Below are 26870 nucleotides of genomic sequence, written 5' to 3'. Positions count from 1 at the left end.
TACCAAAAATGGGGAAGGGGAATAGGGGGAAAACCCAACTTCAAATGGGAATGCACTGCTCTAGTGGGAAGAGATGGGATGGAAGCTGACATGGGTAAGACTAAGGATGTAGCACCTTGAGTTAGCATGAGTGCTACAGGTTCACAGGCATGTAGTGATATTTCCACTATTCCTACCACCTGTGTGATTCCAGACACTTTTGTACTCAGGCCAGTTAGGGTGTAAAGGAAGGACATGGAAAGAAGAACACAAAAGTTCTAACACTAGCCCATGTACACACACAGACCCAAATTTCCTCTTCTGCCCTAGTTCCAGCCAGTTCCAGCCGGCATTTAATGTAATTTAATCTGGTGACCAAAGAAATTGAAATTGAATTTATGTGACCAAAGAAATTGAAAAAGGAGCATGTAGAAGGCAAAGGGGAGGAACTGAAGTAGGTGTTATTATATATTAAAACCACTAAGGCATCAGATTTCACAACAATGGTTGAACCTGTAGGATATCCTACAGGTGCCTTAATCTGATGAACTTTCCTGCTGTGCTTGGAGGCTAATTTTCTATCAGCTTGTTATCAAAGAGGCTCAGTGTATCTGGACATCAGCCCAGAGCCAGGGATTAGACCCTATCCAAATGTGTTCAGACTGAGCCTTTGGGGAGGGAGAGCATGGGTGGCTCTTTCTATGAGTAGCAATCCAATCTAGAAGTCACGGAGCTGTCTAGAGAAGCAGCAGCCAAATTCCAACGGTTTTACACTGGGATCTAAAAATGCCTGCTGTACAGAAGTGACCTCAGGGAGGGCAGCACATTCAATCATACTGTCACTGATGTCTATGAAAACTATACTTAGAACCCTTTAATGCAAATTAGAGAGATAAAAACCCTCTGCTCAAATCTATTACAGGCACGGTTATGGAGCCAATATCAGTTCACATTCACTGCGAGGCCACAAGCCATTGCGCTCTGGATTAATTTACTTTATTATCTCCTAGGCACCAGGTGCAGGGACACAGGAGCAGAGAGTCTGCTTACCCCTAGAGAATTGCTCAAATTGCCCACCCGAATGCCAGGTGAACAAGCAAGTCTTGATCTGACCACAGAGAGGCTATTGTGGAAATAGTAGCGACAGATTATGTGCTCTGAAGGGCATGTCTGTTAGTTGCAGTACAGCCAAGAACATAGCTGTTCAGATTTGCCAGTAACAATCTCTCTATTCTGTATGGCTTATTTTGGGGGGGTGGGGGTGGGGAAAGGCGGAGGGGAAACTCCCAAACTCCTCAACCTTTACAAGCAGTTTCTGTGATCGCAAAGATAAAATGAATTTCCTTTTTTAGCCCACTTAAGATGGTAAGCTTATGGGTAGGAAAAACAAAACAAAACAAAACAAAAAACAAACAAACCCTGCTTGAGTGAGCCCTGCACTAGAGGGGAAAAATTATTAACAAATACTATAAAAGTTGCCCAATACTAACCCCCCTTTCATTTATTCCCCTAATCTGTTAATAAAAGGAATAAAACACACAAACACTATGTCTTCCCATACTCCACTCCTGAATCATATTAAGAATCAGCCTTTACTGTTTTCATTCAATTCTGGAAACTTCAGTGGGATTTAGTCATGCAAGAAAGAGCAAAACCAGACCTCACCCCCAGGCCATATGGGTCTCGAATGCAAATACTACATCAGGGCAAGGGGCATAGATTAATAGAATGACAAACCCACTGAGTAAATCTATGCCAAATTAGGCCCTGCATACCCTCAACAACCCTGTTGCACTCATACTGAAAACATGGCACACTGGCTAGTCAACCCAGTCGATCTTTGAAGCAGCTGCAATCAATACAAATTATTGATATAGTCAGGCGTGTGTTTCTTGAGCATCACTTCTAAGCTAAGCATTAGTCTAACCCTCAATCAAACGAATGTTCTCTGGCTCTCTACCCAAGGACCTACCTACAAATTCTACTGAGGTCCTGAAAAGAGATAATTCATAGGCTCACAGGATCATAGATTGAGAGCTGGAAGGGGCCTAAGATATTCTCTACATGAGGAAACTTAGACCCAGAGAGTTTAAGGGACTTGTCCAAGGGGAATGAGGCGGAGTCAGGATTAAAACCCTTATCTCACCAAATACAACTCTCAGGAAGACCTTAGTTCAAATCTAGCCCCAGACATTTACTAGTTGTGTGACCCCTAGAAAGTCATTTAACCTTTTTCTGCCTCAGTTTCTGCAACTGTAAAATATGAATAATAATAGCATCTATCTCCCAGGATTGTTGTGAAGATCCAATGAAACAATGTTTAGATAAAGTGTTTAGAGCACAGTGCCTAGCAAATAATAGGTGCTTAATAAATGCTTGTTTCCCTCCTTTCCTTCCTTCTGCCCTCTCTCCCTTCTTCTCTCTTCCTTCCATCCTCTCTCTCACTCTTCTTGTCTCCCTTCCTTCTTCCTTCCCTCTCTTCCTTTTCCCCTCCCTCCCTCCTTCCATCCCTTCTTTCCTTTCTTCCTTTCTTTCTTTTCCTTCCCTCCCTTCCTCCTTCCATCCCTTCTTTCCTTTCTTCCTTTCTTTTCCTTCCCTCCCTTCCTCCTTCCATTGCCCTCTCTCTCCCTCTTTTCCTTCCTTCCTTCCTTCCTACTAAGCCTCTTAGTCAATACAGTAAAACGTAGGTTAACTAAAATACTATAAAAGAGTATTCCTCAGTTCGTTAGAAATTTCAGTTTAATCCAACAATCTTTGTTGTTGAAAGTTTCCATAATGCCTTCCATCTCTTCTCCCGCCTCAGTGAATGTTGTATATCAAACACAACTTGCAGGATTCCATAACTCCAGGCAAACCCAGACATGACAGTGTAAAGAGGCTGGGCTGTATCTGCATGGATCTGGAAGGGGGCTTAATCTCTGATTTACATTTTGTTTTCTTAAAATTTTCTTCTCTCCCACGGAAGACTTCAGAGTAAGGGAGAGGGAGGAAATCTAGTTAGTTGGCTCATGTTTCATCGTAATTTTAGTATGACCAGCCCCTTGCAAATGCTCACAGTCCACAGTTGTCTATACTTCCTCTGGCTCTTCCTGAAACTTTACCCATTCTTGCTCTTTAGTCTTTATTTTTCCTCCCATCCCCATCCCCCCACCACGACACACACAGTGGCCAAATTGATATTCACAAAGTATGGGTCCAACCATGTTGCTCTCTTGCTTAAGAAGCCTCCTTCTTGCCTCTAGGATCCAATCTGAATTCTTTTCTGTGCCTTTTAAAGCCCTGGAGAGCCCGGTTCTAGCCTACTTTTCCAAGTTAATTGCTTATCACTCCCCTTCACTCAATCTATTCCAGACTAACTGACCCTTGTACACAGAATGCCATTTCCAGTCTCTGTTGATTTGCATGGGCTCCTGCCTAGGACGCCCTCTCTCCTCACCTCTGCCTCACAGCATCCCTACAAAGCTCAGCTCAGGTGCCACCTCCTTTCAGAAGCCCATTCTTATCTCATTCATTGTGTCATTCTCTATGCCCCTAAAATTACTTTGTATATATTCTTATATTTTATTTTCTGTGTACAGAATTAGAGACTTGACCTTTGATTTCACTGTTAAGGGACTTTCTGGCTGAGGAAACCCCCTCTACCAATGTAGTTACCTTCTCAGCAATTTGTGACCTTTGAGATCAGCCTAGAGCAATGAGAGGTTAAGTGACTTGTTTTCGGTTATACAGCTAGGGTAAGAGGCAGAACTTGAACCCAGGACTTGCTGGCTTCCAGGCCAGCTACCTGTTCACTATATCATGATGCCTGTCTGTACATGCGTTATTTTATGTACCTAAATTTTAGAGTCCTTGAGGGCAGGACCTGTTTTGGTTTTGTCTTGCATCTCTTGTGCTTAGCATCTTGTGCTTGCGTGGCACATATCGATGTGTAAAAACTGTTTGTTGAATGAATGTGTGGCTAACTTCTGATAGCAGCCATGTACATTTGTCATCCACAGTCTGCTAGGCCCAGGCTGGCTCTAGAAGCAGTTTCAGCTTTTGGCCAGTCTCTAGACCAGGGATGCCCCAAGCTCAGTGGGATCTCTTGTAGTTACTCTAGCCCTGATGCCTTGGGTTACCCTAGAATAAGGTATACTGGGATAAATGCCTGGGACCCCATGTTCTTGGTATTAATGGGGTCAAAGAGGAAGGGGAAAGGTTCTAACAACTGGTTTCAAAACAGAGATCTGAAGTTCTTATCCATACCATCAGTCCATATCATCCTCACCCTACCAAGACAAAGTAAAAAGGTAGGACTTACCCATCTTCCTTTTCACATATACTCCTCTACCAATTTACTTTTTCCTTTTAGAGTTCCTTTGTGGTTTACTTATCCCAGTTTTACTTAGGTAAACATTTTGGAGGGATAGAGAGGTCAAGAAGACAATATATTTCAGCCCCTGTGGCTGAATCAAATCATCCTTGCACAGTAGGAGGAAAGGCTATTTGCCAGGGTGCTTACCTTGGTGTGTCTGCTTTGATGCTGGGCAACAGTAAATACCAAGTATTATATAATATTCCTGGATGTTCATATTTTCTAATTTTCCATTTTGTGACATGCTAATACTGTAACTCTAGATGAATTGTCCACAGAAAACATTTACTTGCTTGCATCCCTGTCTGTCATAATGATTTTTCCCTAGCTAGCAATTTAGAATAATCTGAAATTTTACACTCTAAGTGTTATTATTCTGAAACATTCCAGCAAATCTCCTGACATACTAAAGTTAATCTCTTCAGAGCACCAGGAAAGAACATTTCCCCCCTAGAATAAACAAACTGCTGGTCTTTCCCGTCTCTATTAGGGGAGAAGATGAATATAGAAAGGACCTTTATGACAAAAGAAAAAACATCCAAAACAGGTCAAAACGTAAGCAGATTTCATCTGGAAAAATAATCCATCAGGCAAAAGTTATTTCATTCCTGAACAAAATACCTCAAGACATTTGTAAACTCCTTTTAACACAGTCCTGAAGGTCAGTTTTCCTACCAATTCAGGGTGGAACCTAAAGGTTATCTAGAAAGCACATTGTATGATGGGCATATAAAATGCTGCATTGAAATTTTACTTTTCATTTACTGGGAGGACATGTAGGATGATCTCAATGACTCTTTTTAAAAAATATGAAATGTGGGGGCAGCTAGGTGGTGCAGAGTCTGGAGTCAGGAGGACCTAGTTCAAATCCGTCCTCAGACACATTAACACTCACTAGCTGTGTGACTCTGGGCAAGTCACTTAACCCCAATTGTCTCATATTTAAAAAAAAATGAAATGTGGAGGTCTACATGGGGCCTCTTTTTGTAGAGGATGAATATGAAAGCTTTTATAAATGGCCCAGGATACAAATCTACAACCAGAATGCTGATGGTTCCCAAAGTTGTTTCCTTTTTTTTTTTTTTTAAGGCAATTGGGGTTAAGTGACTTGCCGAGGGTCACACAGCCAGTAAGTATCAAGTGTTTGGTCTGAGGCCGGATTTGAACTCAGGTTCTCCTGACTTCAGGGCTGGTGCTCTATCCAGTGTGCCACCTAGCTGACCCTCAAAGTTTAGTTTCCTAAAACTTAATATTGGCACTATGATTAAAAAAAAAATTGAGGGCAGACGGAAGAAGGCTTAGGCTTGATGATCTCTAAAGGTTCCCATGTTTAAAATTTTCTGAATCTAAGTATCTGGATTTATAAATTTGACTGAAGGACTGAATTTCTGCAAGATGGAAAGATTCCAAGGCAATGGTTTCCCCAAACCCAGCTGATGTCTGAAGTCAGAACAGCGAAGGAATGAAAATAACTATTTGACAGCAGAAGCAATTTAAATATTACGTTGATTCTGAATGAACTCTCTGTGGTCATCACTGCACACTTCCTAGAGATCAAACACAAAACCCCATTTCAGAGACAGCCATGTCCATGACAGACAGATAACACCCACTTCACGGCTGCCCAGAGGGAAAGGTAGTTTAGCAACACCAAAAATCAGCCACATTTTGCAGGTGGCTTCTTCTGTAAGCAAGGAGAGCCAGGACAGCAAGAAGGCACACATATTAAAGAGGAAGAAGAAGAGAGGAAACATTAAACCTGTTATTCCAATTCTATGGCCCTGACAGTTGAATCACACTTCAGATGGAAACTGATAAACTGAAGGGATATGAGAGATCTCTGAGAGAATTACTTTTAGTAACTCAGTTTTGGTTAGTTTGGAGGTAAGGGCCAGAGGTTTTTTCGTTGCTTTGTTTTTAATGTGTAGATTCACTAAGGTAGGGAAAAAAAGCAACAAAGAAATAATAAATGCAAACCATAAGACAAAGTTAGTGTTCAGTCAAGATTCAGTCCATTTTTGTATTAGTCAATCCCCACTGAAATGGGAAAGCTCAGCTCAGTTCTTGGCTGAGTTAAGAATGATTCTATTGCCTGGTCATTAGAAAATTGTGTTTTTCAAAAACCAACTGGATTTCTGAGGGTGACCTGAACTCAAGGCAGAGTTCAGTTTCATAAGGAAATACCAGCTAAGTCTGACCCATGTGTGACAATGAGGTAACTCAAGTTGGGGAAAAAAGAGAATCCTGGGAATGATATCTATTCAGCTCATTTGAAGCAAAGTTGTGGATTAGGATTAACATAACCCTTTTTGCTTTTACTATGAGAAAGAAAAGGAGAGAGAGAGAGACATTAAGAGAAAGCGAGAGGGGTTTTGTGAAAAAAAGAAACCTTGCATTAGAAAGACTGGAAAAGCCAAGCCCCAAGTTAAATGTTATGATGCAGAAAACTCATCATGTCACCTGAAATACCTCCAGCGGGTTTCATTGAGATCGTCTTCTGATGGGTCCTGGACACCGACTCTGGTACGGTACAAGAATGGAATGTGAGCATGATAGGAACACACCAATTTGGGTGGATTACTAGGTAAAATATCCACACCCATGAGAATGCAGGTGTGGTCTGGTTTAAGAAAACCAACATATGAAAATCCATATACAAACAGATGAATTAGAGGGTGATAATTCACATTATAAATGAATTTTTAAGCACTGAGTGGAAGGTCAAGACACAGAGAAACTTGAAGCTGCATAACAGTGTTAGGAGTCACTGCCAGATGAAGGTAAATTAAAGAATGAATGGGAAGACAGGATTTGGTATATTAAAAACAACCTGATTTGCAATAAACTTTTCAGGAATCTCTTTATTTTATTGCATAAAGTGACGTACACCTGCACCAAAAATGCAATGTTAAAAGTTAATTACATAGCACATATGTTTTTAAAGGAAACATGAATTTGAACTGGTTTTACTATTTAAATAGCACACGGCTTATTGAAAGATGCTGGCAATGTTTATGAAGATAAAGTCTTCTGCCCGTTCTGAAGAAGACAATTGAATTTCACAGCTTCAGATGCTCAATTGATAGTTAACACATTTTATTTCTGGTCTTTTCTCCACTCACTGTGTGGCCCTAAATATAGTGACTTGGTTTCTTTTCTCCTCCCTTGAGCCATACAGACAAATGGCTGGACTAATAGTAGCCTGCATTTATAAAATAGCACTTAAGAGTTTACATTAGCTCATTTACAAACAAATCTGTCAGAGGGTACTATCAACATTAATAACCCCATTTTACAGAGAAGAAAACTGAGACTCAGTGATTTTAAGTTTCTGGCAAAGGTAGCAAGTAAGTAAGGGAGCTGAACTCAAGCCTAGTTCTTCTGATTCCAAGTCCAGGGCTCTTGCCATCGCTCCTTGCTGGGCTGTGAAAAGTAAATGACCAATCTCCTCATTATATTGCCAAGCAAGAGTCACTGTTGCCACTCTCATGCCTCCCTTAGGCAATGTGGAGGACAGAATAGACATAGTGCTTCTGGTGGGAGGCCAAGCTAATTCAACTCAGAGCCAACCACATGGCACTTTTAAAAACGGTCTGGAGTCTTGATTCCTGCCACTTCCTAAAATCAAAGTACACAGCAAGAAAAATACCCTGGCTCTTCTAAAGCAAGGTTCACTGCTCCTAAGCACCAGTATTGGTGGCACCTCTAAGCTTTACTTAAAAAACATCGTCACAAATGCTACTTATTGCATAATAAGCCTATTGGCTCCACTTGCCTAGATTGTTTACAAAGTTTATCCTCCTCTTCAGGACTTCTTTATTCTTTCACTGTGTTATCAATCTAAACACCATTATATCACATAAGATCTTGGTGTCTCTGGACTATGAAATTAAAGTCTGTCCCTTTTCCCATATCCATAACTTACAGATCTTAACTAATACTTTTTTCCCCCAATTTATTTATTTATTTTTAGTTTTCAACATTCACTTCCACAAGATTTTGAGCTCCAAATTTTCTCCCCATCCCTGCCCTCCCCCCACCCAATGATGGCCTGCATTCTGATTCCCCCTTCACCCAATCTGTTCTCCCTTCTATTACCCACCCCCACTTCTCTTATCCCCTTCCGCTATTAACTAATATTTTTAAAGAATAATAAAATTGTGCTCCTTTTGACAAAACAGAGAGGGAATAGAGGGAGAGGGGAAGCGGAGGGAAGAGACAGTATAGAGAGAGGAGAGAGGAGAGGAAAGAAAAGAGGGAAAGAAGGGAGAGAGGAGGGGAAAAAGGAGAGTGGAGATAAGGATGGGAGAGAGGAGAGAGGGGGGAGAGGGAAAGAGGAGGGAGAGAGAGAGAAGGGAGGAAGGGAGGGAAGAGGGAGAAACAGGTAGAGAGAGAGAGAGAGGGAGAGAGGGAGAGGGCAAGGGAGGGTGGGAGGGAGGGAGGGAGGGGGAGGGAGAGAGAGAGAGAAAGAGAGAAAGAGAAAGAGATAATTCTTGATTTTTCAGGAGGTGGTAGATAGACCATGCAGACTTTTAGTTTCTTCTCCCTCCTGTTCTGGCTACTCTTGGAGTAATTTTTATTATCTCACTCTTCATTAACCTTTCCACTACAGGGCAGCCAGGAGAGTGACGGAGAGAAGCAGCATTTCTTTTTCCTTGCCAAAGTCTCATGATATGACAATGAATTTTAGGAACTTTGTGCATCAGTTTGGAGCAATGAGAACCATCCTTTCTACATGTATGACTATAATTTTGTTGGGTTCATGGTCATAGCTGTACTTTATGGACTAGTTATTGAAAGAATTTTTATAAATGGAGATTTCTACCTTTACAAAATAAAACTGGATTAAATATTTACTATTGTATTAAATTAAATGAATTAAATATTTACAAATAAATGCATTGAATAATTTACAAGCATTTTCTTGCTCACCAACTCTCCAGCAAAGTTTTCCTGAATTATCCCAAATAGTGAAGAGTTGGCTACAGTTTCCTTTCAGGTATTATGATGAGAATAACACCTCATTATTAAAAAGATGGCTTTGCACAAGGCTCTCACCCTCCTATTCACAATGAACTTCTTATGGAAGGATAAGACTGTGGTTGGCTATGTTTTGGAATGACAGGAAAAGAGTCTGTCAGATGGCCTGAACTGATAAGAAATAAAGATCTTAGAGAACCCTTTCCAATAGACCATTTAATTTGGAACAAACTATTACTTTGGAATATATATGTCACTATAAGTTACAAACACCTGAGTGAAAGTAAATAAAGATGGTAGATGACTATCATTGTATCTTGTGGAATGAATGGGAAGGAACCATGCCAGCCAGAAACAAATCCCCACTTCAACCTTTGAGTCTCTGGAGCATCATTGAGCAGAGAAAATCTCAATCCTATTCAGAGCCTGAGAAAATAATCCTTTCCACTCAGATTACATGTTTGAGAGCCTAGAAACCAAAAAAGGTTTTGTGTCTGTAAGCAGCCATACATATTATTAACGAAAAGTTGGGAGTAAGATATTGTCTTCTTATCAAGAGCAGTACTAATACCTTTAAAAATTGTTGTTTAGTTGCTTTTAAGTCACGTCCAACTTTTTGTGACCCTATTTGGAGTTTTCTTGGTAAAGATACTAGAGTGGTTTGCCATTTCCTTCTCCAGTTCATTTTACAGATGTGGAAACTAAGGCAAACAGGGCTAAGTGATTTGCCCCAGGTCACATAGCTAGGAAGTGTCTGAGTCCAGATTTGAACTCAGGAAAATGAGTCTTTCTGACTCTAGTCCTGGTGCTGTAACCACTTTGCCACCTAGCCACCCAACCTTTAAAAATACTCAAGTAGTGTTTTTTCATTGTCAAATTTAAAAGCTTACTAAGTGGGAAATTTGATATTCTCTCTTCACAGCCTGCCCTGGACCCTCTTCTCTTTCCTCCTTTATACTATTTCACTTGGTGATTTCATTAGCTCAACAAGTTCAATGATTATTCTACACAGATGATTCTCAGATATAATACTCTTGCCCTAATCTCTTTTCTGTGCTAGTCATGCATCTCCAACTATCTTTTGGATATTTAAAAAGCATGTCTAGTAGGCTTCTATAAAACAGAATTCATTCTTTTCCCCTCCCTTCCCTTCAAACATCATCCCCTTCCAAACTTCTCTATCACTGTGGAAGACATTACTATCCTCTCTCCAGGCACCCAGGCCCACAGCCTTGGGGTCATTTTTGACTACTCACTCTCACTCACCCCACATATACAAGCCATTGTTAAATCTTGTCATTTCTACCTTTCCAACATCTCCTGTACATGTCCTCTTCTCTCCATTCATGTACCAACCATAGTTCAGGTCCCTTGTCAGCTCTCACTGAGTCTAGTATAATAACCTAACCTCCTGCCTCAAAAGTCTCATCCCATTCCAATCCATTCTCCACTCAGCTGTCCAAGGTGATTTTCTACAAAATGTAGGTCTAAACATGCCACTCTCTCTGCTCACTGAGCTCCAACGGTGCCCTATCACCCCCAGGATCGAATACAAAGTCTTCCTCATAAACCTTGTCCCAGGAATGTTTGTCATCATAGTGTGAGCTAGTCAAAGCCATGCCGTGTCCTAGAAATTCCAGATGTTGGGCCCTTACTTGCCTAAAAGCAGCTGCTTTGGGAAGAAGGGTTTGGGTTTGGAGTAAGTCACTACAGAGATATGAAGTTTGTGGTATGACGGAGAGCGACAAAGGAAATTGTGGATGGCAAAAATATTCATTCTATTCATCCTAAAAAAAAAAAATCATTCTCTATTACAGCATTTGTACAGTGATTCCAGAATTCTGAAGTTGTATGATACCTTTTATTAAAGAATTTATTTGCTATCAACATGCCTCTACAAAGAAAAAGAGAAACATACCACAAGTTGCTGCAAAGATTGTGTCAACATGACCCAGTAAAATTCCAAAACAGTTTAAACAACAAATAAACAGCACAATAAGGCCTGTTATTTAAGGCTTTTTATAACCTGGCTCCTTCCTACATTTCCAGCCTTCTTACACCTTACTCTCTCTTCTATACACTCTACAATCCAGGCATTTTGACCTACCTGTAGTTTCTCAAAATGACACTCCATCTCCTGTCCCTATCCCTTTAAACTGGCTGTCCTTCATGCCTGGAATGTTTTGCCCCTATCATTTCTACCTCTTACTTCTTCAAAGTTCAGCTCAAATCTCACCTTCTACAGCATATCTTTTCCTAATTCCCCCAGCTGCAAAAGCCTTCTCCTTTAGGGTAACCATCATCTACTCTGTACATGGGGCAGCTAGGTGGCACAGTGGATAGGGTGCCATGTCTGGAGTCAGGAAGATGAGACTTTCTGAGTTCAAATCTGGCCTCAGAAACTTAGTATCCATGTGACCCTGGGCGAGTCACTTCACCCTGTTTGCCTCAGTTTCCTCATCTGTAAAATGAGCTGGAGAAGGAAATGGCAAACCCCTCCAGTATCTTTGCCAATAGAATCCCAAATGTTAGTCTGATAGGGCTGAGACAAGACTCTATACATATCTCCATGTACCTAAATATTTACATTAGAATTTATACTCAGTCCTATGATTTGTTTCTTTTGCCTTTCTTTGTTTCCTCTGAGCACAGCACAGTGCTTGGTATATAGTAAGGGCATAATAAATGCATGAAGACGAACCTACTGATAGCCTGCAAAGACAACTGACTAATACCTGGCAGTAAGTGATATTTACATAACTCTTTAAAGTTTGCAAAACATTTTCTCATTTGAGTCTCAGCACAAGCCTATGAGACAGGTCCTTTTTTTTTTTGGACCAGATTTGTGATTTCACCAATATAGGGAACTCTGAGTGGTGAAATAACCTCTAATGCAACTGGGGAACCATTCCATAACTTGAGACTTGGGGAATTACCTGGGGGCAGTTAGGTGGTGGAGTGGATAGAGCACTGGGCTTGGAGTCAGGAAGACTCATCTTCATGAGTTCAAATCCAGCCTTCAGATACTTATTAGCTGTGTGACTCTGGGTAAGTCACTTAACCCTGTTTGCCTCAGTTTCCTCATCTGTAAAATGAGCTAGAGAAGGAAATGGCAAACCACTCTAGTATCTTTGCAAGGAAAACCCCAAATGGGGTCACAAAGAGTTGGACACGACTGAAAATGACTGAAAAACAACATTGAGAGGTTAAGTGATTTGCCCGGGGACATGCAGCCAGTATGTATCATGGGCTACATGATTTGAACCCATCTTCCTGACTCCCAAGTAGGATCTCTATCCATTGTGCCACCCTGCCTCTTATGAGATAGGTATAATAGGTGTTATCCTACTTCTACAGATAAGAAACTAATTCTGAGACAGGGTGAGTGACTTGGCTGTGGTCACAGAGCTGGTAAGTATGGTGGACAGGATAGAATCCAGGTGTTGTGACTCCAAGGCTAGCTCTCTATCCACCATGCAATACTGCCTCAACCTCCATTTTAATCTCTTTTCATTCACAATGAAAGGTTTCCTTAAATGAGCTCAGTGAGACTACCGTAGGAAAGAAAGTTACAAAAATACATCGTGTATGCTGCACAAACCTGAGCCACTTCATCTCCTAGAATAAGTTTCCCTGGGCTATTCAATTCTGACAATTATTTCCATTTCTTTATTACTTAGATTTACTACTCTACCCCTGGACCTGTAAGCCGAGAGCTCTGGGCTTCTGTACCAAAGAACAAAGTCAACCGATACAGTAACATCCTCCAATTCTGTGCAATATGTCAGGTTCCAATAGCTGCTCTTGACAGAAATTCAAAAAACTACCAGGAAACCACAAAATCCTGCAGTAACATCCTCCACTCTATGTGACAGTTAACAACTAAAAAGAATCATTCCATGGGAACTGAATGTAAGGCAGTCCCCGAAAGCGGCCTGTTGTTCTCATGTTTTGTGTTAGACTTGTAGTGAGGAGACCTGGATTTAAATCCGGGGTCTAACCCTTATTAGCTGTGTGACTCTGGGAATGTCACTTCCTTTTTCTATAGTTTCCTCATCTGTAAAAGGGGAATAATAATAATACATGTACTATCATCATATGAGGTTGTTGTGGGAAAAGTGTTTGTGTGAGCTATCATTATTACTATCAGGGAATTCAAAGAGAAATCTGGTTCCACATTGCAACTTTGCTCCCCTGCCCGCCCAAAAAGCAGGAGCCTTCAAAATTATTTCAGGCTCAGGTTTAAGTACTTAGCTGAGGCAGAACTAAATAGCATCTATTTTGGTAAATTCAACTACCTGTTGTTTCCGTAGGCAGATAGGTGGCACAATCAATAGAGTACTGGAGTCAGGAAGACCTGAGTTCAAATCTGGCCTCTGATACTTACCAGTTGTACGACCTTGGGCAAGTCACTTAACTTCTGTTTGCCTCAGTTTCCTCAACTGTAAAATGGAGGTAATAACAACATCTGTGAGGATTAGGTGAGATGATATTTATAACGTGTTTGGTACAGAGCCCAGCACATAGTAGGTTCTATATAAATGCTTAATCCCTGCCCCCTTTCACTTCCCCAGAGCTCTAAAGAATTTGTTTACTTTTCCTGTTGAAAAGAAGGGGGTGGGTGGGAATTACTTAGAGGGTTTATGATTTTAAATGATTTATTTTATAATGATCTGGCTTTCCCGTCTCCTGTCCCAAGGCTGAGTCTGCTTTTCAAATGCTGTACCGCCCTCACCTAGCCTCCTTCCCTTTGCCTGGTCCCGTGAAGCCCAAAGCAGGTGGCGCGTTCCAGCAGGGCTGCCAGCCGTTTTACTCCAGTAACCTGACCTGTAACTGAACCTGACACAGAACATTGACTGGTCTATCACTGTGATTTCTTCCTGGCTCTCATAGAGAAGTCATGAATGCCCTCAAGAATTCTGTTCAGGTTTGATTTTAAAAAGAAAAGAAAACAAAATGAACAAACAACAAACAAAAAATCAACACACACCTGGAACAACTAACAGTAGGAGTCCGTGAGTCATGAAAGCAACAGCTTTTCAAACCCCCTGGTTTAATTTCATTGTATGCTGAACTGCTTATAAAAGCAAACCTTTGAGAAAAGGATTCTTTATTATTTATCAACCGCAGAAGAAACAGACCTCAAGTGGCCAGACAGCCCCGTCTATCATTGTTTCCTGCCCATCTTTATAAAGCTTGGGGCTTCATACTTAGCATTTAGAGTCCAGATTAAAGATGCAGGGGGACCGCTGCATCTGTTTTTGCCTAAAGATTATGCAAAAGACTTGTGATATTTCAAACCCCTGCTTCTTCCTGCCTCCATCTCAACTGAATGAGCATATATGCACATGTGGCCTTTTAAAAAAATCTATTCAAAGATTTTTTAATCCTTAAATTAAGTCATAGAGTATAATCTCTCCCTAATGCTGCCAGTATTCTCCTGTAGATAAAATAGAGAAAGCTCTTTCAATAACTCCTGGACACAAAAACATTATCATATAATACACAACAATCCATAATAATAAGGAAAAACTGGAACCATGGAGAAAGCTTCAGTGGGGGCCTACATGGTTCAGACAGGTCCAAGGATGTTTCTGAATACATTTCTGCTGATAAAGGAAACAAGAAACCTACGATTTTATGCTTTTTTAGTAGCATCCCAAGCAAAGACAAAGTGACCCTAAAGCTTCCTATTTCCAGCAGTGTACAAAGTTAATGACATGTATTTTTAAACAGCCAAAATTAGGTTGAAGCATGAATATGAGCTAATAAGCTCGATCACAGGTATATGTTAGAGAAGAATAAGTATGCAGTCATTCAGCATTTGTTCAAGCAGACGCTGGATAATTACTTGACCTGGATGTTGTAGATGCGGCAAAGTTACGGTGGTAAGAGTACTGGATTTATCGAGAAGACCTACGTTTGAATCCTGATTATGCCATTTACTAGATATGTGATAGGGTTGCTGGGTGGCACAGTGGATAGAGCATTGGGCCTAGAGTCAGGAAGACCCCTCTTCCTGAGTTCAAATTTGGCCTCAGACACTTAATAGCTCTGTGACCCTGAGCAAGTCACTTCATCTTGTTGACCTCAGTTTCCTCATCTGTAAAATGAGCTGGAGAAGGAAATGGCAAACCACTCCAGTATCTTTGCCAAGAAAACCCCAAATGAGGTCACAAAGAGTTGGACTGAAATGGCTAAACAACAACAATCACTGTGTGATACAGGGCAAGTCCTAAACCTCTCTGAACCCAACTTTCTGCCATATATAAAATAGGAGTAACAACCTATCTCTTAGGCTTGTTGCGAGGTATTTTATGAAACAGAAAACTGGAGAGCCATTCAAGTGGATGTAGAGACAAAATAGAATGCAGTGCAAATTCAAATAGAAACCCACTAAAGCGTACATAAGGAAAATTGACAGTTTTAAAATGTAATGTTACTATACTTGATATTTTTACTTATTTTGATAATTTTTTTTCTATTACATTTTAATCTGGTTCAGGTCACCCTCCAGAGTGTTGCAGGATGCAATGCAGCCTGTGTGCTGTGCGTTAGACTTGGAATCAGTGAGACCTGGGTTTGAATCCTGTCTTAGGCATCTAGTACCTGAGTGACCTTGGGCAACTCACTTAACCTTTCTCAGATTTAGTTTTCTCATCTGTAAGATGGGAATAATAACAGCATCTACCTTAAAGAGTTGTGAGAATGAAATACGGCAAACATTTACTATATAAATGTTAGCTATCATTATTACTAATAGCTATTATAGCTATGAGTATGTGTATTGAGTGCCAGATGGCAATGAACTATGTCTCTACCATACAATGAGCCATTGAATTAAATTTTTGGCTTACCACCAGAAAGCTGGTCAGTAGGTTCTTACATATTTTTCTGTTCACAGTAAATCATAAGGGCCATTTAATAAGGCACAGATGGTGGATAGAACACTGGCCTTAGAGTCAGGAGGACCTGAATTCAAATCCAGTCTCAGACACTTGACACTTACCTAGCTGTGTGACCCTGAGCAAGTCACTTAACCCAGATTGCCTCACCCAAATAAACAGATAAACAAACAAACAAATAAATAAGGCCCAGAAGGTCTCATGGTCTGTGGTGATGAAGAATTCACACAAAGTAGTACTCAACTATTCTCATGTTATTGTTATAGTAGCAGAGAGGATTCATAATTCAACAAATTCAATTCATACCAACATTTATTAAGCACCTACAATATGCAAGGCAAAGTATTGTGTTGAGGATGCAAAGAGATATGATAAGCTGTGATCACAAAGAGCTTATGATCCAGTATCAGGAAATGTATATAAACATAAATAAGATCCACAGTAGAGGACGAGAATTGTAAGAAGAGATGGTTCCAAAAAAAGAGCTATCTGTAAGAAAGTGGAGGAGGGAAGAGAGGACATGAGTGGTGGCCAAGATAGGCTCTGAAGGAAAACGGGGTTTTCCATCTTCAAATGAAAGCGAGAGTCAAGTCCATTTTGGGTATAACAATAGTAATCGGCTATTTAAGTCATTTTTCAGTCGTGTCTGACTCTTTGTGACCCCATTTGGGGTTTTCTTGGCAAGGATACTGTCATAATTTGCCATTTCCTTTTATAGTTCATTTTACAGATAAGGAACTGAGGCAAACAAGGTTAAGTGACTTGCCCAGGGTCCTACAGCTAGTAAGTTTCTGAGGCAAATTTGAACTCACAAGGAGGAGTCTTTCTGATTCCAGGCCAGGCACTCTGTGCCACCTAACTGCCCAAAACAGCATTGTAGCACTTTGCTACCAGTTTGTGTGTGTACATACATATGTATATATTTTTATATATTATATATGCAATCTCATTTGATCATCACAATGATTGTATGAGGCAAATACTCAGGTATTATTATCCTTATTTCTGCAAAATAAGGAACTGAGGCTGAGAGATCAAGTGAATTGCCCGGGGTCAAAGAATAATTGTATGAGGCAAGATTTGAGTCCATGTCTTCCTAATTCCAAATTAAGCTCCATCCACTCTGCTACAGGAAAGACATGGAGACGAGAAGTATTAGGGCATCAGTGGGGCAGAGAGAATTTCAGTTCAGCTGAAATGCAGAGCACATGAATGAGAGTGGTCTGCAAGGGTAGGTTGGACCCCCACTATTGAGGTCTTTGAAACCCTAAGTTAAAGAATTTATGTTGTTGTTCAGTCATGTCCAACTCTTTGTGACCTCATTTGGGGTTTTCTTGGCAAAGACACTAGAGTGGTTTGCCATTTTTTTCTCCAGTTCATTTAACAGATGAGGAAACTGAGGCAAACAGGGTTAAGTGACTTGCCCAAAGTCACATGGCTAGTAAGTGTCTGAGGCCAGATTTGAACTCAGGTTTTCCTGACTTTAGGCCTGGCACTGTGTCACCTAGCTATCCAGCAAAGTTTATATTTTGTTCATTAAGTGATGTAGAGTTACAGAATATAGCTTTAGTAGATTAGTAATGCAATCAGATCTTAGATTAAAGCAGGGATTCTTAAAGTGTGGTCTGTGGATCCCTGAGGATTCTCAGGTTCCTTTCAGGAAGTCTGTGAGGTCAAAACAATTTTTCATAATAATCCTAAGACATTATTTGCCTATTAAAATGCTCTTGCATTTTCTGACTATATATTTGTGTGAGGCCATATTTTCTTCATATACTTCATCTAAAACAGATTTCCTTCATATACTTCATACCAAACAGATACTTTATATAAATATACTTCTACCAAAACAAATTTTCTTCATATACTTCATATATTTCAACCAAGATAACATATTGCAACAAAGTGAATGCAAAAGTAAATATGAGAACCCAGCTGTCTTCTATTAAGCTGAACATTAGAGATTTGTAAAAACATGGAAAACAAGGCCATTCTTCTTGATATTTTTTGTTTTGGGAAATATAGTTATTTTTCATATAAATATTTTAGTTATGCTAATATGTAATGGGTTTATGATTAATTTATAATGAGTTTAAATATTTTAAAAATTTCTCAGTTTTAGTTGCTAATATGATAAATATCAATAGACAGAACCCACAAAAACAAAAGTTCTTTGGGGTGCTCACAATAATTTTAAGGAGTATAAAAGAGTCCTGAGACCAAAAAGTTTGAGGAGCATTGGTATAAGGGATGAACTAGACAAATGACTTCTGAGGTCCCTCCAAGCTCTAGGATTCTCTGATTCTGCCTCAACTAGTCAAATGTGCTGCTTCTGGACATCTAGTCTCTCAAGCTCTTTCTTAGAGGTATCCCAGTATCTACATGCCTGAACCCATTTTTTGTTCTCTCTCTCCTCAGTAGAGAGGGGTCACCGCTTGAGAGCGCTCTCTTGGGAAAATTCTGTTGTATATTTACTTCAACATCTCTAGAATAGCCTTTATTACTTTCTAAAGGAAGAACAAATAATCTCCTCCCTATAAATTGTCCATGGAAGACCTACGTTAAGAGAAATGTTGGCATGGGACAGTGAAAGGAGCATTGGATTTTCAGGCAGAAGGCCCAGGTTTCAGTCCCAGTTTCAATATTTAATAATAAGTGTGACCATGGACAAGTCATTTAACCATTCTAAGGCTTGGTTTCCTCAAATATAAAATGGAGACAAATATAAAATATAACATTTGTACTGAGAGGTAGCAGGGAGCTGTGGATGGAAAGCCAGACTCGGAATTAGAAAGTCTTACCTCTGGGCACAACTAGCTATGTGACTTTGGACATTAATAATATATAATAATTATAATAGCTACATTTATATAGAGTTTAAATGTTTATGAAACACCTTATAAACATTATTTCATTTTATCATCACACCCCTGGGGGGGGTAGGTGCTATCATTATACCCATTTTATAGATGAAGACAATGAGACAGATATTAAATAGCTTGCCCCAGGGTCATACAGTAAGTGTGTGAAGTTGCATTTGAACTGAGGTCCAGCATTCCATCTACTACTAAACTGACTAGCTGTGCCATCTGACTGACAAATCACTTAATATCTCAGCATTTCAGGCGACCCTCTGAGACTTTAAGTTGCAGATCATTGTTGACGGTTGTGTCTGACTCTTTGTGACCACATGATGAGGTTTTCTTGGCAAAGATACGAGAGTATCTCACCATTTCCTTCTCTAGTGGATTAAAGCAAACAGAGGTTAAGTGACTTGCCCAGCATCATACAGCTAGTAAGCGTCCGAGGCTGGATTTGAACTCAGGTCCTTCTGACTCCAGCTCTAGCACTCTAACCACTGAGCCATCTAGCTGCCTCCTTAAGTTTCAGAGCAGGGACTAATCTGCCATTAGCAGGAGGAGTTTCTCACTATACCTATGTTCCCTACCTGTCCTATATATGTATGTATGTATATGTATGTATATATGTATATCTGTCCGTATATAGGTGTACATATATACACATGTGTGTGTACACACATTATATATATAGATATATATGCTACATATACACACATACATATACACATACACACGCATCCCTATGCTTATACTACCTACCTTGAGTTGAGAAAATAACCATGTAGAATCTTATTAGACCCAAAAGACATGGTCTTTCCCTTTGAGGGGTTCAGATCCCATTCCCATCATCACTATGGCTAGTCCCTGGCTATCTTTGCCCTCCTGGCTTTCCAGACTTTGCTAACATGCCTCAGCTGCCTCAGAGCCTAGGGCCTCTTACCCTGAAACATCTCTCTGCCACGCTACCTCTTCTCCCACTAGTGAGTTTCTCCCAGGGCCTCCATTTTGAGGAGAAGGCCCAAGCTGGTCTTTCTTAATTCTCTTCCTGCCTTTGTTTCCTGTGTTCTGGACATTGAAACTGTGGTCTTGGGTACTAGCTGTGTGACTCTGGGCAAGGCACATGGGTACCTCTCTCTTCTCCCCTCTCCACTTTAAGCTTCCTTTGGTATGTCAACTTCTCCCATTACAATGCAAGCTCCTTCAAGGCAGGGATTGTTTCTTTTTTCTCATGTCTTCCCAGTGCTTAGCACAGTGCCTACCACATAGTAGGTGGGTGCTTAATAAATGCATCTTACAGCCTTGCCTATCCACTAAGCCATACTGCCTCTCACAGGAGAGGCACAGGATCAAAGGAAAAATTGTCTAGCTGGCATGACATGATGAGAAATTACAATCCCTTTTCTACTAATCTACTAATCTAAGACGGGAACTATGCCGACACAGCAGAAAAATATCAGACCGAGGACATAGTTCTCCTAAGGGCCAGCTATGTTCCTGGCTCGAAACAGTGCTTCCTTCTCACTTCCACAAATATGGCTGAGAATGTCCGGGCCTTTGCCTCCACAAGACCTCTAGCAGCGCTGCAGGAAGTCATTATTTGTAAGGGAATCCACTTTGAAGGCCGGCAGAAGAAGGAATAAAAGGGCAAGGCCCAATCGTGATGATTCCACCGTATGAGATTGCCATCTTCTGGCTCCCAAGAACATTACTCCACACAGCTCCCCTGGCTGGAAACCCTGCAACAGAGCCCCTTCCAACCTGGGATGATGAAGGCAATCAGACGTCTTTAAAAGTATGCCTAGCAACACTAATGATTATGAATGAGAAGCAAAGGTTCAGGATCACAGAACTTTAGAGCCAAGAGAGTCACTAGAAATCAGCTTCCTCATCAACCAGCCTTTCAATTTATCCCCCACACAGCTGCCAAAGAGATTTGTTTTTAAAGTACAGGTGTGAACACGTCATTCTCCTGGCTTAATAAACTCCAGTGGCTTCCTATTTCTTCTAGGGTCAAATACACACACTTCTGTTTGGCGTTTGGAGCCCTTCACGACTTGGTTATTTCAACTCACCTTTCCAACCCAATTGTCGATTACTCATCTTCACAAATTCCATAGTCCAGCCAAGATGGCTCTTCTTAGTTGTTCCTCACACAAGACACTCCTCCTCTCACTTCCATGCCTTAGTACAAATTATCCTGTACGCCTGGAAAGTAGTCCTTCCTTATCTCTGCCTCTTCCAATTCTTACTTTCTCAGACTTTCCTGATTCATGTCTTTCTCTTCCTGTCCCCACCTCTCCACCCTAACCACTGTTCTAGCTACCAGCACCTTCTCCCCACCATCATCTTTATTCTATGTGCATCATTGTTGTTCAATTGTTTCAGTAGTGTCTGACCCTATTTAGAGTTTTCTTGGCAAAGATACTGGAGTGGTTGCTATTTCCTTTCCCAGCTTATTTTATAGATGAGAAAACCGAGGCAAACAGGGTGAAGTGACTTGCCCAGGGACACACAGCTGGTAAGTGTCTGAGGCCAGATTTGAACTTGGAAGATGACCCTTCCTAACTTTAGGCCTGGTGCTGTATGCATTATGGCGCCACCTGGCTGCCCTATGTTGCAAATATACATATTGAATCTCCTGATAAAATATTAGATCCTTGAGGGTAAGCTTTGTTTCATTTTCATTTTTATATTCCCAGCACCTAGAACAGTAGGTAGTAAATAAATGCTTGTAAAAGTAGGTTTCGAACTTTTTGGTCTCAGGACCCTTTTACCCTGTTAAAATTGATTAAAGACTCTAAAGAGTTTTTGTTATGTGTATTATAGCTATCAATATTTACCACATTAGAAATTAAAACTGATAAAATTTTAAATTTTAATTCATTTATAAAAGACAATAAACCCACATATTAACAAATATTGTTATGAAAAATAACTTTTTCAAAATAAAAAAATTAGTGAGAAGAATATTATTGTTTTTCATATTTTTGCAGATCTCTTTGATATTTGGATTAATTTTCTTATCTGCTTCTGCATTCAATCTGTTGTGATATATTGTTCTAGTTGAACTACATGAAGGAAATCTAGCCTCACACATAGTTGGAAAAGGAAGGAATATTTTAAGAGAGCAAATAACATCTTAATATTATGAAAGTGGAAGCTATGGGGAGCAGTGGATAAAGTAAAGACCTAAATTCAAATCGTGCCTGAGATACTTATCACTTGTGTGACCCTGGGCAAGTCAGGTCATCCCATTTACCTCAGTTTCTTCATCTGTAATGTGATCTGGCGAAGAAAATAGCAAACCACTCCAGTATCTTTGCAAAAAACCAGAAAACCAAAAAACCAAAAAAAAACCAACCAAAAAAAAAACCCACAAAAGAAAACCAGAAAAACAAATGGGATCACAAAGAGTTGGACATGACTGAAAACAACTAATAATTATTATGAAAATAGTTTTAACTTTAAATGAGAAAATAAAACTGATGTTGACTCAACTTAGGACCACTCAACTGAGGAAATACTAGAGGTAAAGCAGGTCAAAAAAAAATTGACTATCGATAAGAAATCCTTTCCCACAAGAAACACATCTACAAAGCAGAAGGCACCAGCCACAACAAGAGGTTATAGGGCATCACAGTAGTAATGCACACTACATCTCTCTCTCTCTCACACACACACACACCTATTTCTATGTTAGTTTAGAAAGGAATAATAATCAAAACTGACATTTATATAAGCTTTTAAAATTTGCAAATAGTAGGGAGATACTTGGGAAATTCCCCATCCCTTTCAAACCACACCACATAGCAGCATTCTGATCCCTCGCAAGGTGCCTTGAAGAGAACACCCAAAGCTTTGGTTCTACACATAAAATAAGAGAAGCTAAAGTTAGTTAAAAAATAAAATAAGAAGGAGGTGTTAAGTGAAAGACTATTTTATACTCCTAGTACTAACTTTTTTTTTCCTGCATCAAAAAGGTCATATATTCTCATCACAAAGCAAGATCTTTCTTCTTTCTTTCCCTTTACATTTTGCTTTAGCCTTAATCACGGGGCATTGCCTTAGTCAAACTGAGACCTGTTAAAGACCTTAACTTTAAAAAGGTCAAAGTCTCCCACTGCATCCTGTAGCATCTCCAGTCGTCCTGATCCATATCTGACCACTTGACCCTGATGGCTACGGAGGAGAAAGTGAGGCTAGTGACTTTGCACAGCCCTCCCTCACTTAAATACAAGCAGTTGCATGTCATGGCATCATCTTCCTGATGTCATGATCCTCTTCAAGAACTAAGGACCAACAACAACAACAGCAACAACATTTGCAAAGCACTTGATGTCAATTAGCTCATTTAGGGTTATTATCCTCATTTTACAGACAGGGAAACCAAGGCTCAGAAAGGGTAAGTAACATGCCCACAGACATAAAGCTGGTTAAGCAGCTGAGGTGGAGAAAAAAAAAAGTAGTTGAGGTGGGCTTCAAACCCATATCTTCCTGGTTTTTTTCAGGACAACATATTATCCAGTATAACATGCTGCCTCTCATAACAATAATAATACGCACGAGAGATATGGCCTACCATGTGCTGTTTCCCACCATACTACAAAGCCCAGGTTGTTTGTTTTTTTTTCATCCTGCTCACAAGTTTCTGACTATGCCAAACAGCCCTCATTAAATAAACTTCCTTCATGTCTCAGCTACAGTCCTACCTTCTGCAAGAAGCCTTTCCCAGTCGCCTTAATTCTAGCGCCTCCCCTCTGCTGATTATCTCCAATTTCTCCTGCCTAGATCTTGTTTGTACATAGTTGTTTGCATGTTGTCTCTTTCATTAGACTGTGAGCTTCTTGAGAATAGGAGTTCTCTTTTGTCTTTCTTCGCATCTCTAGCATTGAGCTCAGTGCCTGGCACAGAGTAGGTGCTTAATAAATGTTAATTGACTGATTAAAACTTGAACCTGAGCTGTGTCCACTTTGTCCCTCTCACACTCTTGAGAAATTCATATTTCCTAATAATTAGGCAGATTCCTAATATCATTTTAGCAGGCTTAAAAGGATGCAACACTTGTCTTTAGGATAGTTCAAAACACTCTCCAGTCTTGTTACACTTCTTAAAACAAAAAAGTCAAAAGCATACTCATATAACGTTAAAAAAAATTACCTTAGCACATGCTATCTAGTTAAGAAACCAAGTCTCCCTTTCCCCCTTGACTGACCTTATGTTCAGCCACGACAACATGGGGGTTGTGCCTCCACCGATGATCCAAACCGTGAAGAAGACGATCAGGAGAGTGGTGGAGAACATCATCTGGTGAGAGTAGGTCGCAGTGTCCCGAATGGCCAGAGCGAAAGCCATTGCTCCCCGAAGGCCTGCAGAGACCCACAGAGGCCATGATATGTATCACAATGGTAAGTGACAACATATTTTCTGTAGAGCCAAAGTTGATTCAAGCAGCAAAAAATCATTCAAATACCATCTAAGGAGCTGAGAGGTTTATTAATCAGAGGGGAAGGGCTTCTTCACATTCAGAGCTGCCTTTTGTAGAGTGAACAAATGAAGCAGCAGCAAAAAAGCACCAGGCCATCTTTTCATTGGCACAATTCAGGCATCTCTATCACGTCCATCTTTTACTTCTTTAAGAAAATCAAAAGAAATAACTGAAGCCCTGTGAACAGTGAGCCCAAACTCATGCCAAAGATTAGGGTACAGCTGTTGGGAGCCTGAAAAATGCTCCATAATGAGTATAACAAATAAAAATATTAGAATACTAACTCACAAATTTCAAAGTAGTTCAGAATTTCACTAGCAAACTGAGAAAAGAGAAAAGCTAACATATAATAAATCCTAAATGGGCATGTCTTAGAAATAAGTACCAAAATTATCAGTCCATGTCCTTTTTTTCTCCTGAACTCAATTCCCCAAACCTCTAGCAATCAGGTGGAGCCTATAGTCTTTTTTAAGGATCAATTATTAATTTTTGTTGTTGTTTAGCCTTTTCAATTGTGTCTGACTGTTTATAACCCCTTTTTTGGTGGAGGGAGGTTTCTTGGCAAAGATATTGGAGTGGTTTGTCATTTCCTTCTCCAGCTAATTTTACTGATATGGAAAGTAAGGCAAACAGAATTTAAGTGACTTGCCCAGGGCCACACAGCTAGTAAGTGTCTGAAGCTGGATTTGAAGTCAGGAAGACAATCTTCCTGCCCCCAGGCCTGACACTCTATCCACTTTGCCACATCATCATCATCATCATCATCTTCATCATCATCATCATATCATTATCGTCATCATCACTACCATCACCATCCCCATCTCCATCACCATCATCATCATAGCTAGTACTTATCTAGTACTTTAAGATTTATAAAGTAATTCGCAAATATTATATCATTTAATTCTCACAAGAATGCTGGGAGCTAAGTGCTACTATTATCCCCATTTAGAGGTCGGGTGATTTGATTAGTGTCACATTACTATTATGTATCTAAAGGCAAAATTTGAACTCAGGACTTCCTGACTTCAAATTCAGTGGTCTATCCATTTAACCAAGTAGCTGTCTCTATGTACTTGTGAGTTTGGAGTGCATGTGCCATAGTCCCCTTTCCCCCATCCCTAGAATCGTCTCCTTGATCACTTCTGCCTCTTGGGGCTCTCCCCCTCCCCCAACTCCATCCCTTCAAGGCTCAGCCCAAATGTGTTCCTTCTTTCAAGAGGTAAATCAGAGGCCAAATTAACTGGAATCAAGATTTCCCAAACACTTTTTTCTTTTGTGCTAGGCAAATCCTCTTTAAAAAAGAAAAAAAAAAAAGCTTATCCTGCCTTCGGATGATAAACTAGTTGTTATTAGCCTCTAAGGAGATGTTTTAGAGAAGGAAACATCCTTTTTTTGGGGTTGGAAGAATTAAATAGGGTACATGATAACCAAGTAAATATGGCCTATCCCTACCTTGTCATCAGATCGTTGCTAGTGACAAGTTATGTTGTAAAACTTTAGCTATTGTAATCTTTTCAGAATAAGTCATGCTGGAGCATTCAATTTTTATCTATATCTAATAACCCCTTGAAATCAGAAGTTCTTTTCCTGGGCTCTGTGAACTTGTTTTTAAAAAATATTTTGATAACTATATTTCAATATAATTAGTTTCCTTTGTAATCCTATTTCATCTAGTATATTTAAAAACATTCTGAGAAGGGAGTCTGTAGGCTTCATCAGACTACTAAAGGCACCTATCACACACATACACAAAGGTAGAGAACTATTGCCTTAAATATTAGAAGCATAATATTTTAAGTGTGTCAGATTAAAAAATTATTTCTAAAATATATTCTAAACGACCTTATGTTGGTCCATAGACAAAGTCTGTTAAAATATGTTCAGTACGTTACTCAAATAGAGCACATATATGTATATATACACATGTATTTACTATTTTTATCACTTAAGGTTGATATTATCAATAGTTATGACATGTAATGGATGTGGCTATGGATACAGACGAAGTAATTCAGATGCAGTGAAAGCTGGCCTGGGATACTGAACCATGTTGGTTGTCATGTCAACAACTGGTGTCTTCAAAGACAATTGAGGTACAATGCAGGTGATTGGGGGAGGGTAATTAAGGGTAGTAGAATGAAGTGGTAAGGATGCTAGGAAAGACTGCTTGTTGTTAGTGATTTCTTGGCATAAAAAATTAATAATTCAACTGAATAGATATTTCAAACTGCATACCCAGAACTGTGCAAAGTATACTCATAATAATAATAAGAGTAAAGAATAAAATAACAATAATAGCAGTT

General features: G+C 39.9%; 1 protein-coding gene across 2 annotated transcripts in view; it reads right to left on the bottom strand.

Moving 5' to 3' along the window:
- The window catches only part of SLC9A7 (solute carrier family 9 member A7), a 195359-nt gene that overhangs the window by 26866 nt on the left and 141623 nt on the right, over positions 1–26870 (bottom strand). The window contains exons 12-13 of one of the 2 annotated variants that reach the window (XM_027859465.1): positions 24292–24445; positions 6794–6853 (exon numbers count right to left, since the gene is read on the bottom strand). In XM_027859465.1, coding sequence (XP_027715266.1) covers positions 6794–6853; positions 24292–24445 — 214 coding nt within the window. The remainder of the gene's footprint in view (positions 1–6793; positions 6854–24291; positions 24446–26870) is intronic. The other variant, XM_027859466.1, reaches the window with a different exon arrangement.

Source organism: Vombatus ursinus, unplaced genomic scaffold, assembly GCF_900497805.2.
Source record: "Vombatus ursinus unplaced genomic scaffold, bare-nosed wombat genome assembly UNPS02014168.1, whole genome shotgun sequence".
Classification (NCBI taxonomy): domain Eukaryota; kingdom Metazoa; phylum Chordata; class Mammalia; order Diprotodontia; family Vombatidae; genus Vombatus; species Vombatus ursinus.
This window is presented reverse-complemented; position numbering and strand designations above follow the sequence as displayed.